The sequence below is a fragment of the Mesoplodon mirus genome (genome assembly GCF_964341445.2).
Source record: "Mesoplodon mirus genome assembly, chromosome: 12".
Taxonomy (NCBI): domain Eukaryota; kingdom Metazoa; phylum Chordata; class Mammalia; order Artiodactyla; family Ziphiidae; genus Mesoplodon; species Mesoplodon mirus.
This window is the reverse complement of record NC_138988.1, coordinates 66083482-66103398: the sequence shown is the minus strand read 5'-3', so window position 1 is coordinate 66103398 and position 19917 is coordinate 66083482. Positions and strand designations below refer to the sequence as shown.

General features: G+C 45.6%; 1 protein-coding gene across 1 annotated transcript in view; it reads right to left on the bottom strand.

Moving 5' to 3' along the window:
• The window catches only part of GCLC (glutamate-cysteine ligase catalytic subunit), a 39385-nt gene extending 20842 nt beyond the window's left edge, over positions 1-18543 (bottom strand). The window contains exon 1 of the mRNA XM_082638001.1: positions 17942-18543. Coding sequence (XP_082494127.1) covers positions 17942-18091 — 150 coding nt within the window. The 5' untranslated portion in view covers positions 18092-18543. The remainder of the gene's footprint in view (positions 1-17941) is intronic.
• Positions 18544-19917: the final 1374 nt, after the last annotated feature.

Below are 19917 nucleotides of genomic sequence, written 5' to 3'. Positions count from 1 at the left end.
GTGCTTAGTGAGTGAGGTTTGCATAATGCGAAAACCTGGAGAGAATGGCCAACAGTGGCCTTGTGGGAGGACAAGGGCTCTTACGTGATTCCGTCTTCCCCTGTTCTACTTAATACCTTATAGAAAGGTCAAGATGCCCATTCTGACAAATTGTACTTCGAGAAAGAAGTATTTCAAAGCCAGGATTCTGTAAATCGCAGTTGCAAGTAGTAGTCGCATTTTACAACGTATTTCCTTGGTGGGCTTACTGTAAGTTTATGAAAGGGGTTACCTGAGCGTTCTAATCAAGGTAGATTATCCTTCCTCACTGGTAGGTTATTTAATCATCCCACTATGAGCCTCACTAATGGACAGTTAAATCCAAATCAAATACACCAATATAGAGGTATTAGTTTAGGAGTTTGGGCAATTTTGGTTTGGTTTTTCAGGAATAATTTAAGACCACTTCCCCACTCTGCACTCACAGAATTTACAATGCAAGGTGCACTAGTGCATTCATAACGATACCTGGTGGAATTCTGATAAAAAATCAAGAGTGAAATACCAAAGTAAGACTTTTCTGGGCAGAGTGCAAATAGAACCTGCATTTGTTTTCCCTGAAATCGCGTGCTGTAATTCATGATAGTTGGTATTAATAGTGAAGATTGTGACTCACTGCTTACGGTTAAAATAAGACACACATCATCCATAGGTAAGTGAAAAGATTGGAGCTGGACCATTCAGGCAAACACTTGAGAGCACCCTTTGCACAAGACCCCAAGACAGAGAAGAGATGGCAAACTTGTGGCACGTGGCAGACCAATCCCCAGAAAGTACTTTGTTTGGCTTATTATAAAAGAGACAAGCAACAATACATCCACTATCTACCTTATCTACCTGACATTTCACATGGAAATCCAGATCGCAGCCTTAAAAACAAACCAAAGTGCGGAAGCCCAGCAGGAGGCCTGGGTCCAGAGGGGCTGGGGCTGGGGAGACCCCCTTTGAGGGGGGCTCTGGTCTGCAGACCCACCGTCCAGGTGGAAGGCATCTGAGTCAGCCCTCCCTATCACAGAAATAGTACCATTCAAGAGACTGGTTTGCCCTTCAGCTAAGAAATATAAAAGGGGGGAAAAATGTTAGTAACCACAGGGAAATAGCCTGGCAGGTTTAAATGACAACAAAAATAAACTTTTGATGAATTTTTATTAGTTGTTGTTATGGACTGAATGTTAGTGCCCCCCACACCATTCTTATGTTGAAGCCCTCAACCCCCAATGTGATGGTATTTAGAAGAGGCCTTGGGGGGGCGGGTAATTAGGTCAGGAGAGTGGGGCCCTTGTGACGCGATTTGTGCCCTTATAAGAGATGAGAAAGATGATTTCTCTCCACTGTGTGAGAACACAGCGAGAAGGCAGCCTTTTGTAAGCCAGGAAGAGGGACCTCACCTGGAAACCAAATCTACCACCACCTCTGACCATGGACTTTTCAAACTCCAGAACTGTGGGAAGTAAATGTTTGTTGTTTAAGCCACCCAGTCTGTGGTATTTGCTACAGCATCCTGAATAGACCGAGAGAGTTGTCTTACTGATGAGTTCAAGTCATCAGTGCTGAGGTGAAAATAGCACTTAATTTGGAAACAATCTAGTTCCATAAGACTCAGAAGCAGCTACAGGCAGTTCCCTATTTAGGGAGACTGTACTTTGAGAAAGTTCCTCTGTTAATTTCTGTGTATATTAGAAAAAAGGAATTTTCAAATTCCTTTGAAACAATGTTATACAAAGGTCCCTGGGCCACCTCTCTAAAGTATTTAACCTACCATGCGTCTGACCTCTGGAGAGAGGGAACCCATCACTGTGTCCCTGGGGGACAGTGAGGTCCTACACTGCTTCCCAGGCACCGGGATGAAGACTCCGGCCTCCTTACACCCTGGAGAAGGGGTTGCAACCAGGTGGTCAGGCCGAGGAGGGGGAAGGTGCGGGGTAACTCAGCCCAGGAGGACTGGGCTGCAGGGCGGGGTCCGCAGCCACCCTAAAGAAATTCACAATTCAGGATTCAGGGCCAGCTCCTCCATTCCACCGGCCCAAGCAGTAAGCAGTCTTGACTTCGGCTGGAACCACCCATTCCATCTAAGAGACCTGGTTTTCTCCTTACACCGACTCCTGGACAAGCCCGCAGCCGTCTGGTGATAAGGCTCTAACTAGCTGATGACCCATCAGTGCTGAAACACAGCATCCTGCTGCCTCCACACTCTTTGTCCTTTCACCCAAAGTCCTGCGGTTGGCAGGTGCTGGGGGCACTGCACAGAGCCAGGTGGATGTGACTCCTGCTGTCAAGCTCACAGGTGGCTTAAATGACAGCCAGTAACTCAAGGGAGCTAAATGGTCTGGGGCACGTGTAACAGGAGGGTCTGGTCCCGCCTGGGGTATCAGAAGGTTTCCTGGGGGGAGGGAGGTGGCCAGGCAAAGGAGAGGGTCGTCATAAATACAGCCCCCACCCCCAACCCCTGTGCTTCCCCTGACCACCACCCTGACTGCAGCGTAATCACCTGGTTGGCTGCCCAGAGATGCAGATAAACTGGGCCCACCCCTGGAGACCATGTCACAGTAGTCTCGCCTCTAGACTGTAAACTGTTTTAAAGCTAGTGACTGTGCCTTCTGCCCAGAAGATGGTTTTCTCACACAGCAAAATACTAATGACCAATATTTTTGAGCACTTTCAACCATCCAGTTGGATGGCACCCACTTCCGTATCTAGCAAGATACTTAAGCCTGGAGCACCCAAAGGGGTGCTAGAACCAATGGTGATGCTACTTGGTTTCAAAATCACTTGTAGTGAAATAGGGAAGACCTGCGTGGCAAGACCAGAAGAGCAGCTGTGCCTGAAACAGTGGGTGAACTTGAGGTGACCACCACAGGTCCAGGAACCCTTTGTATATGGTGACATTTTAGACTCTAACTGTTGAAATGTTATTTTAAACTTCTCTATTTTCCCTAAAAGGAAATGTTTTAGTAGTTTACTCTAAAGTTACATCAGGGAACTATACTCAATATTTTGTGATAACCCATAAGGGAAAGAATCTGAAAAAGAATATATATATGTGTATACATATATATGTATGTGTATATATATGTATGTATAACTGAATCACTTTGTTGTACACCTGAAACACAACATTATAAATCAACTACACTTCAAAAAAAAAAAAAAAAGAAACACACAGGCCAAAAATAAAGTTACATCAAATTCTTATAATATCTGCTATATTCTGACTTTTCCCCCACTATGAAATGCCATTTCATACCACAGAATAACACAGGGTGTACGCCAGGGAAGTTTACACAAAATAAACGTGGTCTTGCCCTGGCCTGGTCTTCCTCCAGTGTCCTAGACCAGGACTTCAGCTAACAGAGCAGGAGGTTCTTTATGCATAATACATTAATCTCAATTTTAACACTGCGTAAAATGATGAATTTCCTATACGATTACGTAAAGTAACTTCCTTGAATCACTACCAAAACAAATTCTTCACATGCCAAGATTAGTAATATGAAGCCTCAGTGAAAAATTTTAAGATTCAAGAGAGAGCAGGAAAAATTGTGATGAATCTCATAAAGGGGCCAATGACACCTTTCAATAAAGGAAAGGAAAAAAAAACACCCTCTCCTTTATGGTAGACACTAGGCATGTGTGACCTTTTTAGATTTAAAATTAAAGTAGGGTTTCCCTGGTGTTGCAGTGGTTAAGAATCTGACTGCCAATGCAGGGGACCCGGGTTGGAGCCCTGGTCCAGGAAGATCCCACATGCCGTGGAGCGACTAAACCCGTGTGCCACAACTACTGAGCCTGCACTCTAGAGCCCGTGAGCCACAACTACTGAGCCCATGTGCCACATCTACTGAACCCGTGCACCTAGAGCCCGTACTCTACAACAAGAGAAGCCACCCAATGAGAAGCCTGCGCACCTCCATGAAGAGTAGCCCCCAGCTCGCTGCAACTAGAGAAAGCAGCAATGAAGACACAATGCGGCCAAAAATAAAATAAATAAAATAAATTTATAAAAAATAAAATTAAATTAGAGTAAAATAAAAATTTCAGTTCCCAAGTCCCTAACTGGATATTGCAAACAATTCAATTACTGCAGGAAGCTGTACTGGACAGCACCCGAGAGAAACCACCTCTTGGAATTATATCTGGACACACTTACTGATGCATTACTGCTGGTGCAAAGGAAAGCCCTGCATGCCGATCTGCTCTTTCATGTCCTACAAATGGTGTGAGACATTTACTTTCTGGGCCTCTGAATTGACACTGGCTGATTTTTTTTAACCATGCCACTACACTTCAGGCGTGTGTCAGTTTTCATTTTCTGATGGTTACAAAGACCAGGCTAAGTTACTCCTACCTTATTTCTGAACCAAAGTAGAACCCAACCAGTCTGCTCCCACAAATTAACCTCACAAAAGAGAGCACATCACGTGAAGTTACCAAAGGAGATGTTTGCTGTGGCCACCAACACGGGCACTCTGCAACTTAGAAACCTAAGCCAGAAGACACGTCCTCCTAAAGAAATAATATTGTAAATATAAATAGTTCTTATTTACCTCAAAACACTTGCAGGTTAGTACTATGGCTTCTGGGTTCTGAGGACAAGTGAATTCTTCGCTTCTTTCCTGAGAACAGGGTCCTGGTCAACGTGGCTGACAAGAGAGGGTGTCTTGGACCAACTGCTCTGCAGCGCTTCGGTGGGGAGGGGGCGGTGAGGGAGTGAGAGGTCAGGGCCCCTGAAGGACTCCCACGAGGTAAAGGAGAACCCAGGGCTTCAGCAGGGCTGGCTCAGGGCCCCAGGCACTCCTGGAGCAGGTGACTGACAAAGCAAGCTAGGTCCCTGTAAGTGTGTTTAGAGATGAAGTTGGCCCAAATTCAGGGACCACCATCGAGAGATGAGAAATTCAGGGCTTTAGTTCTTAGGAACTGGTGATAGATTAACCCACCCAACAAAGGGAGGGTGATGCTTTCTAAAGAGACCTAGATCCAGTGCCAAAACAGGACGTGCAACTCCTAAGTCACTGCTGTGCTCGGAGGGGCCCTTGGGCCCCCAGGGGCAGGTGACAGCGATTCCAGACCTCCAAGTCCAATGCCATTCCACCACAGTGAGGGTCTCCTTCATAACCGCATCTGATGGTGCCTGGATGCTGAGGCAGGTCCCACCAAGAGACCAGTTCTGACCTGCTGAAGACAGGGTTTGCAGGATGCAGACTTGCTAATACAAACTCCTTCCTGCCATACCTGGAATTCACGGGAAAGGATTACAATCTCTGTTTGAGATAAACCAGAGCTCCTGACTTGGGGCTCTGATGCTGGCCCACTACCTGCTGCCCGGGACAAGGTCCGCCTGGCAGCATAGCTATCAAGTGAGGTCAGCCTCATTCCCACAGAGGCTCATCCATGTCTGCCCTTTCACAGGGCTAGGCTGCCAGCAGAAGATTAGCTGGAAAGGCCGCAGCCACATCGCTAAACCTGTTAGCATTTGCCCTGCGGACCGAGAAACTGACCACACATCCTCGACTTTTCAGATCTGAAAGTGTAGCTGGCATTCCACTAGGAGGGAACCACTGGTCATCTGGTAACCAAGAACACCGAAGCCTGCACTTGTTGCTCGAGACCTTTACCAAAGCAGCCCACCCCCCTTGTTACCCCACCCCACACTCCTTTCCCTTCCACCTCCAGCCTCGCCTCGGGTTGGAGCCTCGTCTGAATCTTAGTAACATCTGTGTTTTTTTCTTTTATAAAATGAGGATAACGCCTACCTCAAGGGGCCCCTGGGGAGGAGTACATAAAATAATGCGTGTCAAGTGCCTAAAGTGGTAGTTGAGTACACGTATCCTCACGCGTTAGTGATCATTTTCTAGCTCTCGGGCAGGGACACACGTATTGAGGTAGAACAGTGTCTTTTAAGTGTTCTTACGGGTCCGTGGTGGCCTGTAATCAACATTACCAAAAAACGTTGAAATGAGTAGAATAAATACCAGAATATGTCAGTCATGGGAAAGGAAGTACTATTTCACCCAAATACTGTTTTGCGCAGCGTTTGTTTCAGGTGCTCGCGGTCTCAGTAAAAGGAAAGACTTCGTGCAGAACACCGCCAGCTCTGCGACAGCTGGCACAGGTCAAGTCACCCTCCTCCCGGACACTTTCAAATGGCTCAAACTCAGCACATCTTAGCACCCTCACCACGTGTGCCGCCCCTCCACTCCAGCCCCGACCCCCAGGCTGCACCCACACAGGCCTTCCTTCTGCTTCTCTGCCAGCCAAGCACTCCAGGGCCTGGACAGCACCGCTGTTCTCTGCTTGGGAAGCTCTGACCGCAGGCCCTCAAGTAGCTGGCTCCTGCCGGGCTCTAGTCAAGTGCTACCTCTTCAGAGCAACCTTGGCTAGCCCCCAACACTAGGACCTCTCTTGTCCCACGCCCAGGGGTGCCACCCACACTAGTGCCTTGTGGAGTCGTGGAAGTGGTTGCCCAGGCCAGAGCAGTCTTAATTTCCCCTCTGTCCTCACAAATATTACAATTATGGACATTTGGAACATGTCCTAATCTAACAAAGTGTCCCTTCCAACTCTAAACTACTATGTCTGTCATTAAACTCTTCCAGAAGTTCTTGTGGTATAAAACCATCCATTTTTCTTTCCCTCTCAAAGATAAGGCAGTACACACACTGCATTGCCAGGAAGGGAATTTTTTTCAAATGCATCGTCTTGCTACCTAAAGCTCACCCCTTCTAAGCACATGGTCTCTTAAACTGTATGCATACATCAGTGGAAATCTTTCTAAAACTGATTACGTCCTCTTCTGCTACAATAGGAAGATACTAAACATACTCCCACTTTTTTATTAGGGCTTCAGACTCGGGGAAATTTCATTTCTTCAACAGAGCAAGGCCCTGAGAGGCACCGGCTGCTGTGTCGAGATCTGCTTTTCCAAGCTGCTCTCCGACTTGGTCTCTGATTGCTGCCTCGACTGATTTTTTGTAGTTCATCCTGAACTGAGGAAGGAAATGACCAGCTTGCAGGAATTGTGTGTACAGTGAGCAATCTCCGGGTGAGGGTTTGAGACAGGCTTCCAGGAGTAGAGTGTGTGCACTCTGTACTGAGAGGGCTTTTGCTTGCTTCCTAGTTCTCGCTGTCTGTGTTTTGGGGCCGGCGGCTCCTGAGCCCTGGATACCACTCACACAGCCATGGAGGGAGGACCACAGGCAGGGCTGCTGCCGCACGGTGTGTTGGACGATATGCCTTCCAAGTGCCCGACTTGTGTAAATACGCGAACGCTTTAGCGGGAAATGAGGGAAGCACTCCCAAATAACCTCTTTAACGTTGTTCTGAGGCTTACAGTGCTCAGCGTATCCTTTCAAGCAAAAAACTTTTTAAATTAAAAAACGTAAACTTTCACGGAGGCTCTTGCCTTCAGGGTTTGTTTTAACTCTGCTAAATCAGCATCCAGTTCAAAAAAAGGAAGGTGTTAACTAAATCCAAAGGACTGAAAAAAGGGCCTGGGGGTTGGGAGACAAGACAGTGGGTTTGTGTGAACATTTATGTAATTAGGAACATCTGGTTTGGGGGTTCTTTTGTAATTTTGTTGTGGAAATAAGTTTAATTACTAAATCCTGACCATAACAGACACAAACATCTAAGAACACAGAAAGCTCTCCAAACAGTGTCCAACAGAGTAGAGCCGTGGCCATATGAATGCTGCAAAAATATACCAACCCAGATAACCAAGTTTTCTGGACACTTATAAAAGATGTGCTCTTTTGGCTAGAAGTCTGACGCTTATTTATGTTTCCTTAACTTCTGAAACGTCTGAAACAATGCCTGAGAAACCCAGCCTTTAAGTGGAGGAGATTTAGGGTCATCATTCTAAATTACTCAATCCTTTATGATCAGTTTCAATATACAATCCCCATGGTTACTAAGTAACCAAAATGCATATGCTTTCCCAATTCAATTCTGTTTCTTTCTGAAAATCATAACCAAGATTTCAAGGACCCTACAAGCTGTGAAAACATGCATGGGCTCTGAGCCATTTATTTTGGCCGGAAACCAATATTTGCTCTTTTCCCAAGTTCTAGTATGTTCGAGATAGGTCGCTGCCAAAGCCTCCAGTCCCCTAACCGGCCAACTCCGGCTTCACTTCCGTTCCCATCCTTGCATCCCTCTCGAAAGCCTGCCATCCTTCCTGCCCCCAGGGCAGTTCTACTGCCCCCACTGGTCCTTCTCCAGATCCCACACACGTCCAGGTCCTTCTGTGTGTATCACCAGGGTTTGGAGGGGATGGCCATGTTTCCTCTCTGGGTTAGTCATCTCGCTCTCCTCCTTGGTTTTAAACCCCATCTTTAGGCCCGTGGCTGCCCTGCCACACACACAGCCAGCTCAGATGTTGCTCCAGCCCCCTCTGCACTGTCTACCCAGCATCTCCACTGTATGAGCACTGGGCTCCTTCACCTAGGAGGTCCCAAACCAGAAGATCCAAGCAGTTCCCCAGGAACTATCCCCACAGGCTACACTCTCTCCCCTCCCTCAGCATCGAGGTGACCTCTGCAGTGGGAGCTCCCAGCATCTAGTTACCCTCCCAGCCCGTTTTCCCCACCACCGCCGAAGAGACCCAGGATGAGTCTCCCTGTACGATTCCTGGACTGACAATACCACGTCTCCTGGCATGGTCCATTACAAAGGACCTTGACATATATACACTAATATGTATAAAATGGATAACTAATAAGAACCTGCTGTATAAAAATAAAATAAAATTCAAAAATTCAAAAAAAGAAGATATATGTATATGTATAACTGAATCAATTTGTCGTACATCTAAAACTAACACAACATTGTAAATCAACTATAGTCCAATATAAAAAAATTAATTACAAAAACAAAAAACCCCCCAAAAAACAAAGGACCTTCGACAGCCTCAGCCTCTAGCCACTCCCCTTGCCCTGCTCTGGTCCCACGCCACAGCAGTGATCCTCAACTTCAGGCACTTCACAGTCGCACGTCTGCAGGCACCTTTCCCTTGCGCTCTCTGTCTCCCTTTGAGATCCTCCCAGAAGGTCCCCCACTCCGCCCCCCATCTCCAAGACTCCCAGGATCTCCAGGCAGAGAGCAAACTCCTCCCCTCCTCCCTCCAGCCTGTTCCCCGACCCTGCCATGCCACTGGAGTTCTTCAAGGACAGGAAGCTTCTCCTTTTTCTTGGTTTCTCTCTTCAACCCCATGACCTACCACAGGAAGTCCTTGATAAACAGGAGTCACTCAATAAATACTTAAAAGTCATCCATCATGGAAATAAAGCCTTTTGTGTTTGCCACCTGTAAGTGAAGCTTAAGTCTCAGTTTTTCTGAAGGAAACAGTCTGCGATAATATCTTGTTGTTTTTTTTTTAATAGAAACATTATGGGGTTCAAACAGGTTTACTTAGGAAGTTAAGGAAAAGGTTTTAGAAACCTAATATCTATGGATTTGTAATTAGATTACTTTTTCAGTAGCCAGTAAAGTACGTTCTCTTTGAAAAATCCTAAAACCCAAAAGGTGATGGGATAACGAAACGGATTCTACTATATCTTGTACACATTTCCTGATTTTTTTAAGTTGTGTGGCATTTAAAGCATTCTGAAAGTCAAATTGTTAAAAGATACAATTAGAAATTATATATACATATAAAAGCATGCAATTCAAAACCAAATGATAGAATTTTTTGATTACTCTTGCAGATGAGGAAATTGTGGTCCAAAGAATTTAAGTTCTGTATCTAAGATCACACAACTGTTTGGAGGAAGACTTGGGGCTGCACTCCCATCTTCAAGTTAGTCCATTCTTAAACATGTATGCAAACTTCAAAATAATTGTGTTTCCACCAAATACCTAGTCATAGGATGATAACAGTGGTACTAAGTGATGAACATTACAGCATAAAGGCAAAGAAAATCCTGACTTTAAAAACTTGGCTATATCTAGGTTGCTGGAGATATAATCATGAGGGTAGCTAGCCTTTGGACAAAGTTTATAGACAAAGGAGAGCAGAGCTCAAAGAAAAGGTAGAAAGACTTCCACGTCTGATCAAGATGGAGTAATAGCGATCAATTTCACATACACCCGCCCCCCCCCCCGAAAAAAAAAGAGAGAAAGAGAGAAAATATATAAAAGAATTTTCAAGACACTGGACATCAGATAACAAAGGGTAGAGATCCCTGTGATAGGAGGGACAATTTTAAAGTGAGTGAGCCCTACAAATGCCCCAGCTTCCTGCCTGGTGAGAGGCACTAGATCATGGGCAGGGAGGTGAAGCAGAGCCCAGGGTGGGAGTGGGGGTTTGGTGGGGGGAAGGACTCCCTGAATTGAAGAGATAGAGCTGAATATCTGAGGAAACCAAGTAATTTAGAGGTCACAGGACCAAGTACCAAAGAGAAGAGAGCTGCACAGACAATTCCGGAGATCTGCAGAGGGTCCCCCCCTTAAGGACTCAGTAGTAAATCGACCCACACATGAGAGGTGAGGACCCAAAGCTGGGACAGGGTGCCTCCCCCCCCACCCCCGCCAGAATGGAATAACTCCTAGTTCAGGGCGTTGAGGAAGGTACCCCTGAAGGCCTTGCCTTGGCAGAAGAGAATAATTAGCCCTAAAGTGACACTCTTCTGGACCTGCTGAATAAATTGTAAAAGCAAGACCTGAAAGGATCAAACCATCTCCAAATAACTATATTCCAGAACAAAGCTTAAGAATACGTTTAGGAACACGCAAATATCAAGCACCCAACGAGGTAAAATTCACAATGTCTGGCATCCAATCAAAGACTACCAGGCATGCAAAGAAGCAGAGAAACCTATTCAAAATGTAGAGAAAAAGTCAATTGAACCTGACTTTAAATGACAGAGATGATAGAGTTAGCAAAGACATTAAAACAGTTACTAGAACTGTATTCCCTGTGTTCAAAAACAGTATAGTAAGGTTTCAGGATACAAGATAAATATACAAAATCAATTTTATTTTAATATAGTAGCAACTACAATCAGAAATTATAACTTAAAGAGTAATACCATTTACAATAAAAAAATACGAAACCTTCAGTGATACATCTGACAAAAGACATGAAAGACTTGTCCACTGAAAACTACAAAACACTGATGAGAGAAATTAAACAAGTGGAGAGATATACTTGTTCATGGGCTGGCAGCATCATTGTTAAGATGTCAATTCTCCCCAAACAATCTACAAATTCAATGCAACCACAGTCAACATCCCGGTAGGGTTTGTTTTGGGTAGCAACTGCCAAGATGTTCTAAAATTCACGTGTAAATTCAAAGGACCTAAAAGAGTCAAAATGAGTTGAAAAAGAGCAAAGCTGGAGAGGTAAGACTACCTGATCTCACAATTTATTATAAATTATAGCAATAAAAAGGGTGGTATTGGCATAAGGACAAATAGAGCAATGGAACAGTACAAAGAGTCCAGAAATGAAACCACACACAGACAACTGATATTAGACAAATGTGCAAGGGCCTTCGGCAGTGGAGAAAGGATAGTCTTTTCAACAAGTGGTGCTGGGGCACCGTGCAAAAGCAACCAAACCCAAAAATCCATACCCTGCATCATACACAAAAGTTAACTCCAAAAGAATCATAGACCTAAATGTAAACCCAAGACCATAAAACTTCTAGAGGAAAATACAGGAGAAACCCTTAGATAATGAAAGATTTCCTAGACAGAAACACAAATTCTATGTTAGAGGCTCAGATAATATTCTGACATGTTTTCTCAAGGTACGGGGCCTTACACTGAACATTACCTAGGTTTCTCCTTCAACATGAAGCTACAGAGTTCTAGTTAGTACACGTGCCAACACCACTACGAGACATTTCTAGAAGTGGTACCTTTGGAAGTGATATCCTGGACATTCCTCTTCACAAAGAGGAATTCAACAGTGATGTGGTGGGGTCGCAGTAACTTGTTCAGGAGTTCAGAAACTTGTTCTAGGGGAGCCAGGTGTGCAGAAGGAATAAACATTTTCCTCCCATTGTGTTTTCGCCATATTTAAAGTACATCAAAACCTCTACGTATCCAAAGACCTCTACAAACTAATCCTACCTGTTCACCGCAATGACAACACCACCAGGCACAGAACGCTCGCACACCAATGCTATTTCTCACCTTTCTGCCTTTATTACACTGTTCACTTGCCTGGAATGCTTTCCCTTCTCTTCCCTTCTCTTCATATAAATAATGACCCTAATTATCTAGGGCAGCTTCCCAAAGATGGTGCCTGAAGCATCAGAATCACCTGGGGTGCTGTGTGTCTCACACATCTGCAAAGGGCACAAGGGAACATCTGAAGGGTGATGGAAGTGTTATATATACTCAGATGTTTCCTATTTCTTTATTTTGACTGTGGTTGCAGATATCTGGTTGTATACACTTGTTAGAAGTCATTGAGCTCTATGTTTAAAATGGGTGCATATTATTGTATGTAAATTATAATTCAATGAAATTGGTTTAAAAAGAAAGTCCACATAAAACTATATAACACGAAATGAACATGGGGAAAAAATCCCAAACAGAAGTGATAGTCAAGCTCGCATTTAAGCCAAGCTTAAATTCTTAGCCTCAATTCCTAATACACAGTTGATCCTTGAACAATGAGGGGGTTAGGGATGCTGACTCTCCCCACAGCCAAATATCTGCATATAAATTTTATGGTCTGGTTCATGTGGTACTCTAGTACGTGATTTATTGAAAAAAAATCCATGTATAAGTGGACAAGTGCAGCTCGAATCCATGTTATATAAAGCTCAACTGTACACACAATCAGTTTTCTGGTTCCCTAACCTTCAACAATGAACCTCTTTGTTATAAAAGGTAATTTTGAAAAAAAAAGAAAATCACCAGAAAGCTCTAACCATATTTCACTCTTTTTCCTGGATTTCACCACCATGCTTTAGACACATCAGTAAATTCTGATAAACTGATGTCCACAGTGACAGCAAGAGACAGAAAGATGCAGCAACTGTGCTTCGTATACAGAGAGCACACAGTGACCTACGGAATCTTCATGAATTCTCTGAGTAATTTGTGCTCAATACCTTATTCTAAGAAGTCATTGTCAAATAATGCATTTTAAAAACACAATTTAGATTCTGAAATGCAGTTTAGAAATACCATAAACAGGGCTTCCCTGGTGGCGTAGTGGTTAAGAGTCCGCCTGCCGATGCAGGGGACACGGGTTCGTGCCGCGGTCCGGGAAGATCCCACATGCCGCGGAGCGGCTGGGCCCGTAAGCCATGGCCGCTGAGCCTGCGCGTCCAGAGCCTGTGCTCCGCAACGGGAGAGGCCACAGCAGTGAGAGGCCCGCGTACCGCAAACACACACACACACACACACACACACACACACACACACACACACAAAACAGAAATACCATAAACAATTACTAAGCTAATGGAATACGATTATATCTGAATGGGCAAATTTCAGTTAAAAACCGGCAAACATGGAATGTCTCATTCCCAAATAACCATGGCTATTTAAATGAGATATCCTGGGTACTTAAGCATTTCCAAGTGAACATTTATGAGTCTTACTTAAAAGACTAGGCACTTACTTGTAAACCATTCCAACAACATTATCTCATTTAATCTTACTAACTCTATAAGGAAGGTATTACTCTCCCCATCCCCATTTTACAGATGACAAAACTGAGATAAGCGCTTCATCCAAAGCTACACAGAACCTTCAATTAGACTCAAATGACTATGCTTTTGTCCATTCTAGATTTATAGCTCAGGATGTTATTTTTGCTATAGGATCATAAGCTTACTGATTAACAAGCTATGCATTTTCTAATTAGTCATGTAAGCATTCTTAACCTACATAGGTAATTTGAAGTTCAAACTATGAATGATATGCCAGCCCTTTATAAATCCCATCTCAGTTCTTATTGGTTTTACACATGATAATAACACACTTATAAATTTTCTTTTTTTTTTTTTTTTTTTCCCGGTACGCGGACCTCTCACTGTTGTGGCCTCTCCCGTTGCGGAGCACAGGCTCCGGACGCGCAGGCTCAGCAGCCATGGCTCATGGGCTCAGCCGCTCTGTGGCATGTGGGATCTTCCCGGACCAGGGCACGAACCCGTGTCCCCTGCGTCAGCAGGTGGACTCTCAACCACTGTGCCACCAGGGGAGCCCCACTTATAAATATTAAAGATGTATATTTCAAAGTTCTCATGGATTTACCTGCTAATTAGAGCACAACTGACCTTCTTGCCTTTGAAAGGCAAAAAAGAAAAATCAGAAAAAATGTTTCCTTTAAAATGTTTTTCTGACACCTCTGTAACCTGGAGAGTCTGAACTCTGTAAAAAGAGATTTGATGAAATCTCATACATTGTAAATATTCCAAAACCCTGTGTAATGTATTTTAAGAAGTGGACCGTGGAGTCAGACAGATTTCAATTCTGATAATGCCTCTGCCACTAAGTAGCTGAAGAGGCTAGCAGGTAGCTGACACTAGAGGGATATTAGGAAGCATTCAAGAGTCGTATTTACCGTCACATTTGCAGTGTTTATAAACTTCCTAGGTTTGTCTTTTAATGTGCATACTCCAACTTACAAACAAAATCTGTACCTAAAAGTTGTGTGTGGGCTGTGAAGAGAGAAGTGCTTACTTTTTTGCATAAAAGAACGCTTAGCAGGCATCAGGGCCCCCAGGGACACCCATCTCACCTCCCCCTCACCCCCATCTGGGGCAGCATGAAGTATCTTCCCAGTACCTGGGAGTCAGAACTTCGATAACCCACAGTAACAGCATGATCAATGGGTTGGGACCAGCCACGCTAAAGGCAAAACTCGCATTTGTAAGCTGACCTGGGAATCTGCCTGTTTCTAAGGTTCTCACAGGAAAATACTTCTGAATTCCAAAAAGCCAGCAGACACACACACTTGTACAATACAACCATTTTTACCACAGTGACTGGTGGCAGCCTTCTCTTCACTCAGCAGTCTAAAGATGATCCCAGGCGAGTTTCAAAGAGGAACAACCCTCTCATTTTCCACAGGAGGAAACTGAGGTTCACAACCACAAAGGTGGTTGGCAAGCCTTGGAATTCAACACAAGTGCAACTCCAAATCCAAGTTCTTCCTGATAAATACCACCAGAGACAAATACTGTCCTAGCACCAAGCATTTCCAAAGTGGCAGGCTCTCCTTCCAACCAGATCTACAACGATGGGTTTAGGCTGCTTTTTTTCCTTTTTTAATCCGAGTCCATGGTCCTGTAAGCGCAACATCAAAACTTCCACAAGGAGCAGTATTTTGGTATCACGCTGACCCAGCCCAACATATCACGTCCCAAACACCCCTTTCTGTCTGGTGGGGCCATCCTTCATCTCCAGGGCCACGGCACCCACCACACCCTTCTCCACTTTTATCGGCCCAGCCTGATTCTTGCTTGTTTCCTAGGCTTCTGCATACAAACAAGCTCACTTGCAGGCTGATCCTGCCTGCAGACTTTTACTCAGTAGATGTGACAGGGAGTTCCCACTATGTGCAAGGATCAACGCTAACAGTGTTAACGGCCTGCTCTTTCTCAGAGGCTCACCTCATCAGGGAGGCCTGCCATGATAAATGTGGGACTCTGACTTTCAAACCCCGTAACTGCAACCACAGTAAGAAATAATTTACATGCACCCAATATACCACCCCTACACACACTCTCAAATAACTCAAGTTTGACATAATAGTCTCACTATGTGTGATAAACCAATACTCTTCATCCTACCCCATTTCCATTTTTAAAGTCTCAGAGAGAAAAAAATCTAGGGGGAGAGGAGAGATCATAAAATACACACAAGACACAAATAATACACAGTAGTCCCTCGGTATCCACGAGGTACTGGTGCCAGGACCCGCCAGAGACACCAAAATCCGCAGAGGCTCAAGTCCCATAGTTGGCCTTCCATTCAGCATCTGTGGATTCAGCCAACCGTGGCTTAGGTTGTATTCACTATCCGACAAAAAAACCTCGTATAAGTAAACCTGAGCAGTTCAGACTCTAGTTTTTCAAGGGTCAAAATGTCAGATGCTGTAAAGAAACAACGAATTTCAGACTTCTAAAATCTTCTAAATTTATTTCTCAACCCACTAATGGATCATGATCTCCAGTTTGAAAAGTAATTTTATGTAACATAAGAGTGATTACCTTTACATGATGCTAGAGGAACAGAAGCATCAGCAAATGCTTAGGTGTGAGACAACCCCCCCTCCCCCACCCAAGTCACATCTTCTCTCTGTCCAGAGATGCAGAGGTACAACAACGGAGAGTTAGCCCCTACATGCCATAGGTCAAGGAGAGGAGACAGAATCAAACTGGGGGAGACCAAGGTTTCAGTGAAGTGCTATTCCAGGAGTAGGAAGAGTGGCGCTTTTTTCTTAACCACCTGGGAAGTCTTCACAATCTCAATTCTTCCCTTTGGGTCATGCTGCTTATTTCCAAGAGGACTGTCAATACTGGCAGGCAGGAATTTTATTCTTTTTGAAAATCTTACACTCTACCCAGACATGACTGAAGCAGAATTTAAAGTAATAATAAATGATCAGCGGGTTATTTTTTAAATCTAAGGTAACTTTTCTACTCCATGGTTTCTGTTAAACAGTAAACTCCTCATTCCAAAGGACATGGGTTTGTTAGTGGAAAAAAAGGAAAGGGAGGTGTGGGAGAGAAAAAAAAAATCTAGAGGGAACAGAGGATAGATCATAAAATAAACACCATACACAAATGAATATATAAAATGTCGGATGCTGTAAAAAAAACAACAAAGAGCTTTAGTCTAAAACTGAAGAATCATCACCAAACACACTGTACCCCTCTTCTGTCCAATAAAGTATGGCAAACCACCTATGGTAGAAATGTGAATTACTAGTCATGATACTTTTTCTAGCTTAAAAGAGCACAATTCCTTCAACTGACAGGCAGAAGTGTTCTCCAATCATAGAAAAACTAACTTTTTGCAAGGAGAGAGATTCGGCACTGGTATAGCAGCACCTTGACACTTAGGTAAAGAGTGATAACACTGACAAGGAGATAAATTATTTACACCTGAGCAAGCCATGGAAGGCAAAAGGTAAAAACACGAAAAATATAAACGAAACTTTCCAGAAGTCATTTGATTATCTGAACTGTATATACACGTGATTTTTAAAAACAGGAAGGGAAGGCATGAAACGCTTTGGCAGAAAAGACTTTAAAACTAACAGGAGGCAGTGCTTTCCAAATCATTCCAATAAACAATGGTTCAATATTGAGAATCTAGAGGCATTTCACCTCGAAGCAGCAGATTCGGAAGCACAGATTCGGAAAGTTTAGATACTAGATCTGGGCCATGGAAAGGCACTAACAAATCCTAATTTTGAAGCTCTCAGAGTTCCCATTTAGAATTAAACCAAGCCATGATTTGTTTTAATTTATATCTATAAAGTGGTGGTCGAGGGGTGGTTGATGAGGAGAAGCTGGAAGTTTAAAAGGTACCAGGATGGAAGCGAAATCCTGAAGACCTGATTCCTAACAGCAACCGGCCTTCCAGGACAACTTTAGTCCCTTTCACGTTAATGGCATTTTGAGACGGGACCGTGGGTCGATAGGCGGCGGGCAGACACCCCAGCCTGAAAACTCCTCCAGGCACCCAGTGGCACACTTTTGCACGCTCACGCCCTCCCAGCGCCTACTCCGCACTTGCTGAATGGAAACGAACCCCGAATGAATGAATGGGAGGGAGAAGTCCGGCCAAAGGCTCGGAGCACGGCCCTGGACAGCGCTGGACGCCCGCGGGCTGGACGGGGACCCTCAGGGCAGCGCAGGGCATGGACCAAGGGCGCAGGGGCCTCGCTGAACAAAGGGGCGCGGGGCGGCGGGGGCCGGGCGCTCACCTCGTCGCCCCACTTGAGCACGTCCTTGTGCCGGTCCTTGACGGCGTGGTAGATGTGCAGGAACTGGAGGATCCCGTGCAGCCGCACGTGGTCGGCGTGGCGCTGGGTCTCCTCCCAGCTCAGTGGCGAGCCCTGGGACAGTAGCCCCATGGCCGGCCCCTCTCGTCCTCGTCCTCTGGGCCGGCGGCGGCCGCTCCGGGCTCCCGGCGCGCGGCGCGGGCCGGACACTCAGCTGCCCGCGGAAGGCGGCGGCGGCTCAGCCCCGAGGGGGCGCCCTTGGGCCGCAGCCGGCGGAGGGAGGGTCCGGTCCGCTCCGGCTCCCCCGCGCGAGTTCCTCGCCGCCCGGGGGACCGACCCAGGGGTCGGGTGTACAGCGCGGACGGAGGCGGCGGACCGGGGGGCGGGCTGGGCGGCCCTCTGCCCGTCGGCCTGGCCCCTCGCCCGCTCCGGCTCCCGCCCCGCTCCTGCTGCGAGGCGGCGGCGGCGGCCCCCACAGCCCCGGCGCGGCGGTGGCTCCCGCTTCTCTTTGCCGGTGTCCTGCACTACCTCCTTCCTACTTGTGACCAAAACCTGCGCCGCTGAGCATGCCCAGTGCTCCCGATAACTCGCAGCTCCCGAGCGCGATCCGCCGCTCCGGATTTTATAGACTGCGGGCTGGGGCGGGGAAAGGAGGCGGTGCGGGCGAGGAGGGATGGCCGAGAGCACCCGCAGAGACTCAGAGGCTGTGGGTAGGCGTGCGCAGGCGTGGTTAGGGCGGAGTCCAAGGGGCGGGGCTCACCAGGCCGGGGTCGGCCTCGCTTTAAGCAAACGCGATGTGTAAAAGTCCGCTTTCTCTAATCCAAAGAGAGAAACTCTGCATTGGGGAAGAAGTTTGATTATTCGAATTAATGAAGAATCCACAATATTATTTTTTTATGGAGAGAAGCGCCTCAAACTTATAAAACCGGGGTGAGAGCAGCAGGGTGTGGCAAGAAAATTTGTCTACAGGTTTTTAGACGTGTACATATTATAAGTATTTGTGTAGTCTCTATTTACTTGACGACATATGTTCTTTGGATGGCACAGACACCATTCATTGCAACCAAAGGGGCTTTGTCAACATTTCCATAAGGATCGTTAGAAGGAATCATCTCCAAAGTATATCCCCCATCCAAACCTAGGATTCAACCATCAAGTGATTAAAACGATGCTCATGTGAGCTTACCACGGGGTGGAAGGTTTTAGAAACAGCTGGGGTTGGGCCTATCCTGGCGGGAAAGGGAAGGAACGAGGTACCTCGCCCCCCAGTAGTTGTTCAAAAAATGTGTCAAAAGAGCAATGAGATGACAGATCAGGGGAAAAGTGACAGCAACTAGATCATATGTGTACTGAGACCAGAAAGTGTGTACTTACTGTGCCCTCTTCCCTCACACCACAAAGTTAATATTTAGTGACCACTTACTGACTGACGAATGGGTACATGATCGTAGAAGTCTCTTCTCCCACACCCTTCATATTGGCTGTGCCCATCTCAGGGCTTGGGGACATGGATACCCAAGGTCTGGCTGTAATGTCCACAGGGGTGTATGTGTATGTGTCTGGAGTGTGGGTGGGGATGTGAGGGGGTTTGAAGCTCAGTAGATGAGGTTTCAATCATCTGTTTCAACAGCCAGGATAAAAACCAAGCCTCATTCTACTTTGTCCACAGCTCCCTCTTCCTTGTACCCTCCCCACCCACCTCACTAGACCTGTGCGGTCCTGGCTTTCTGCTGTTTTTTCTGCTTGGAATTCTCCACCTGACACAATCCTGTTCATTCTTTGAGTCCCAGTTACTCCTCTCTGTCTTTTGGTTGCATTTGTACATGTCACTATTTCTATGTTATGATAGAATCACTTAAAAAATATTTCCACACTAGGTAGTGACTTCCTCTGGGATACAGATGATTCACGCCTTTTGTATCTTTAACTCTAGGAAAGTGCTTGGCATAAATGGAAAG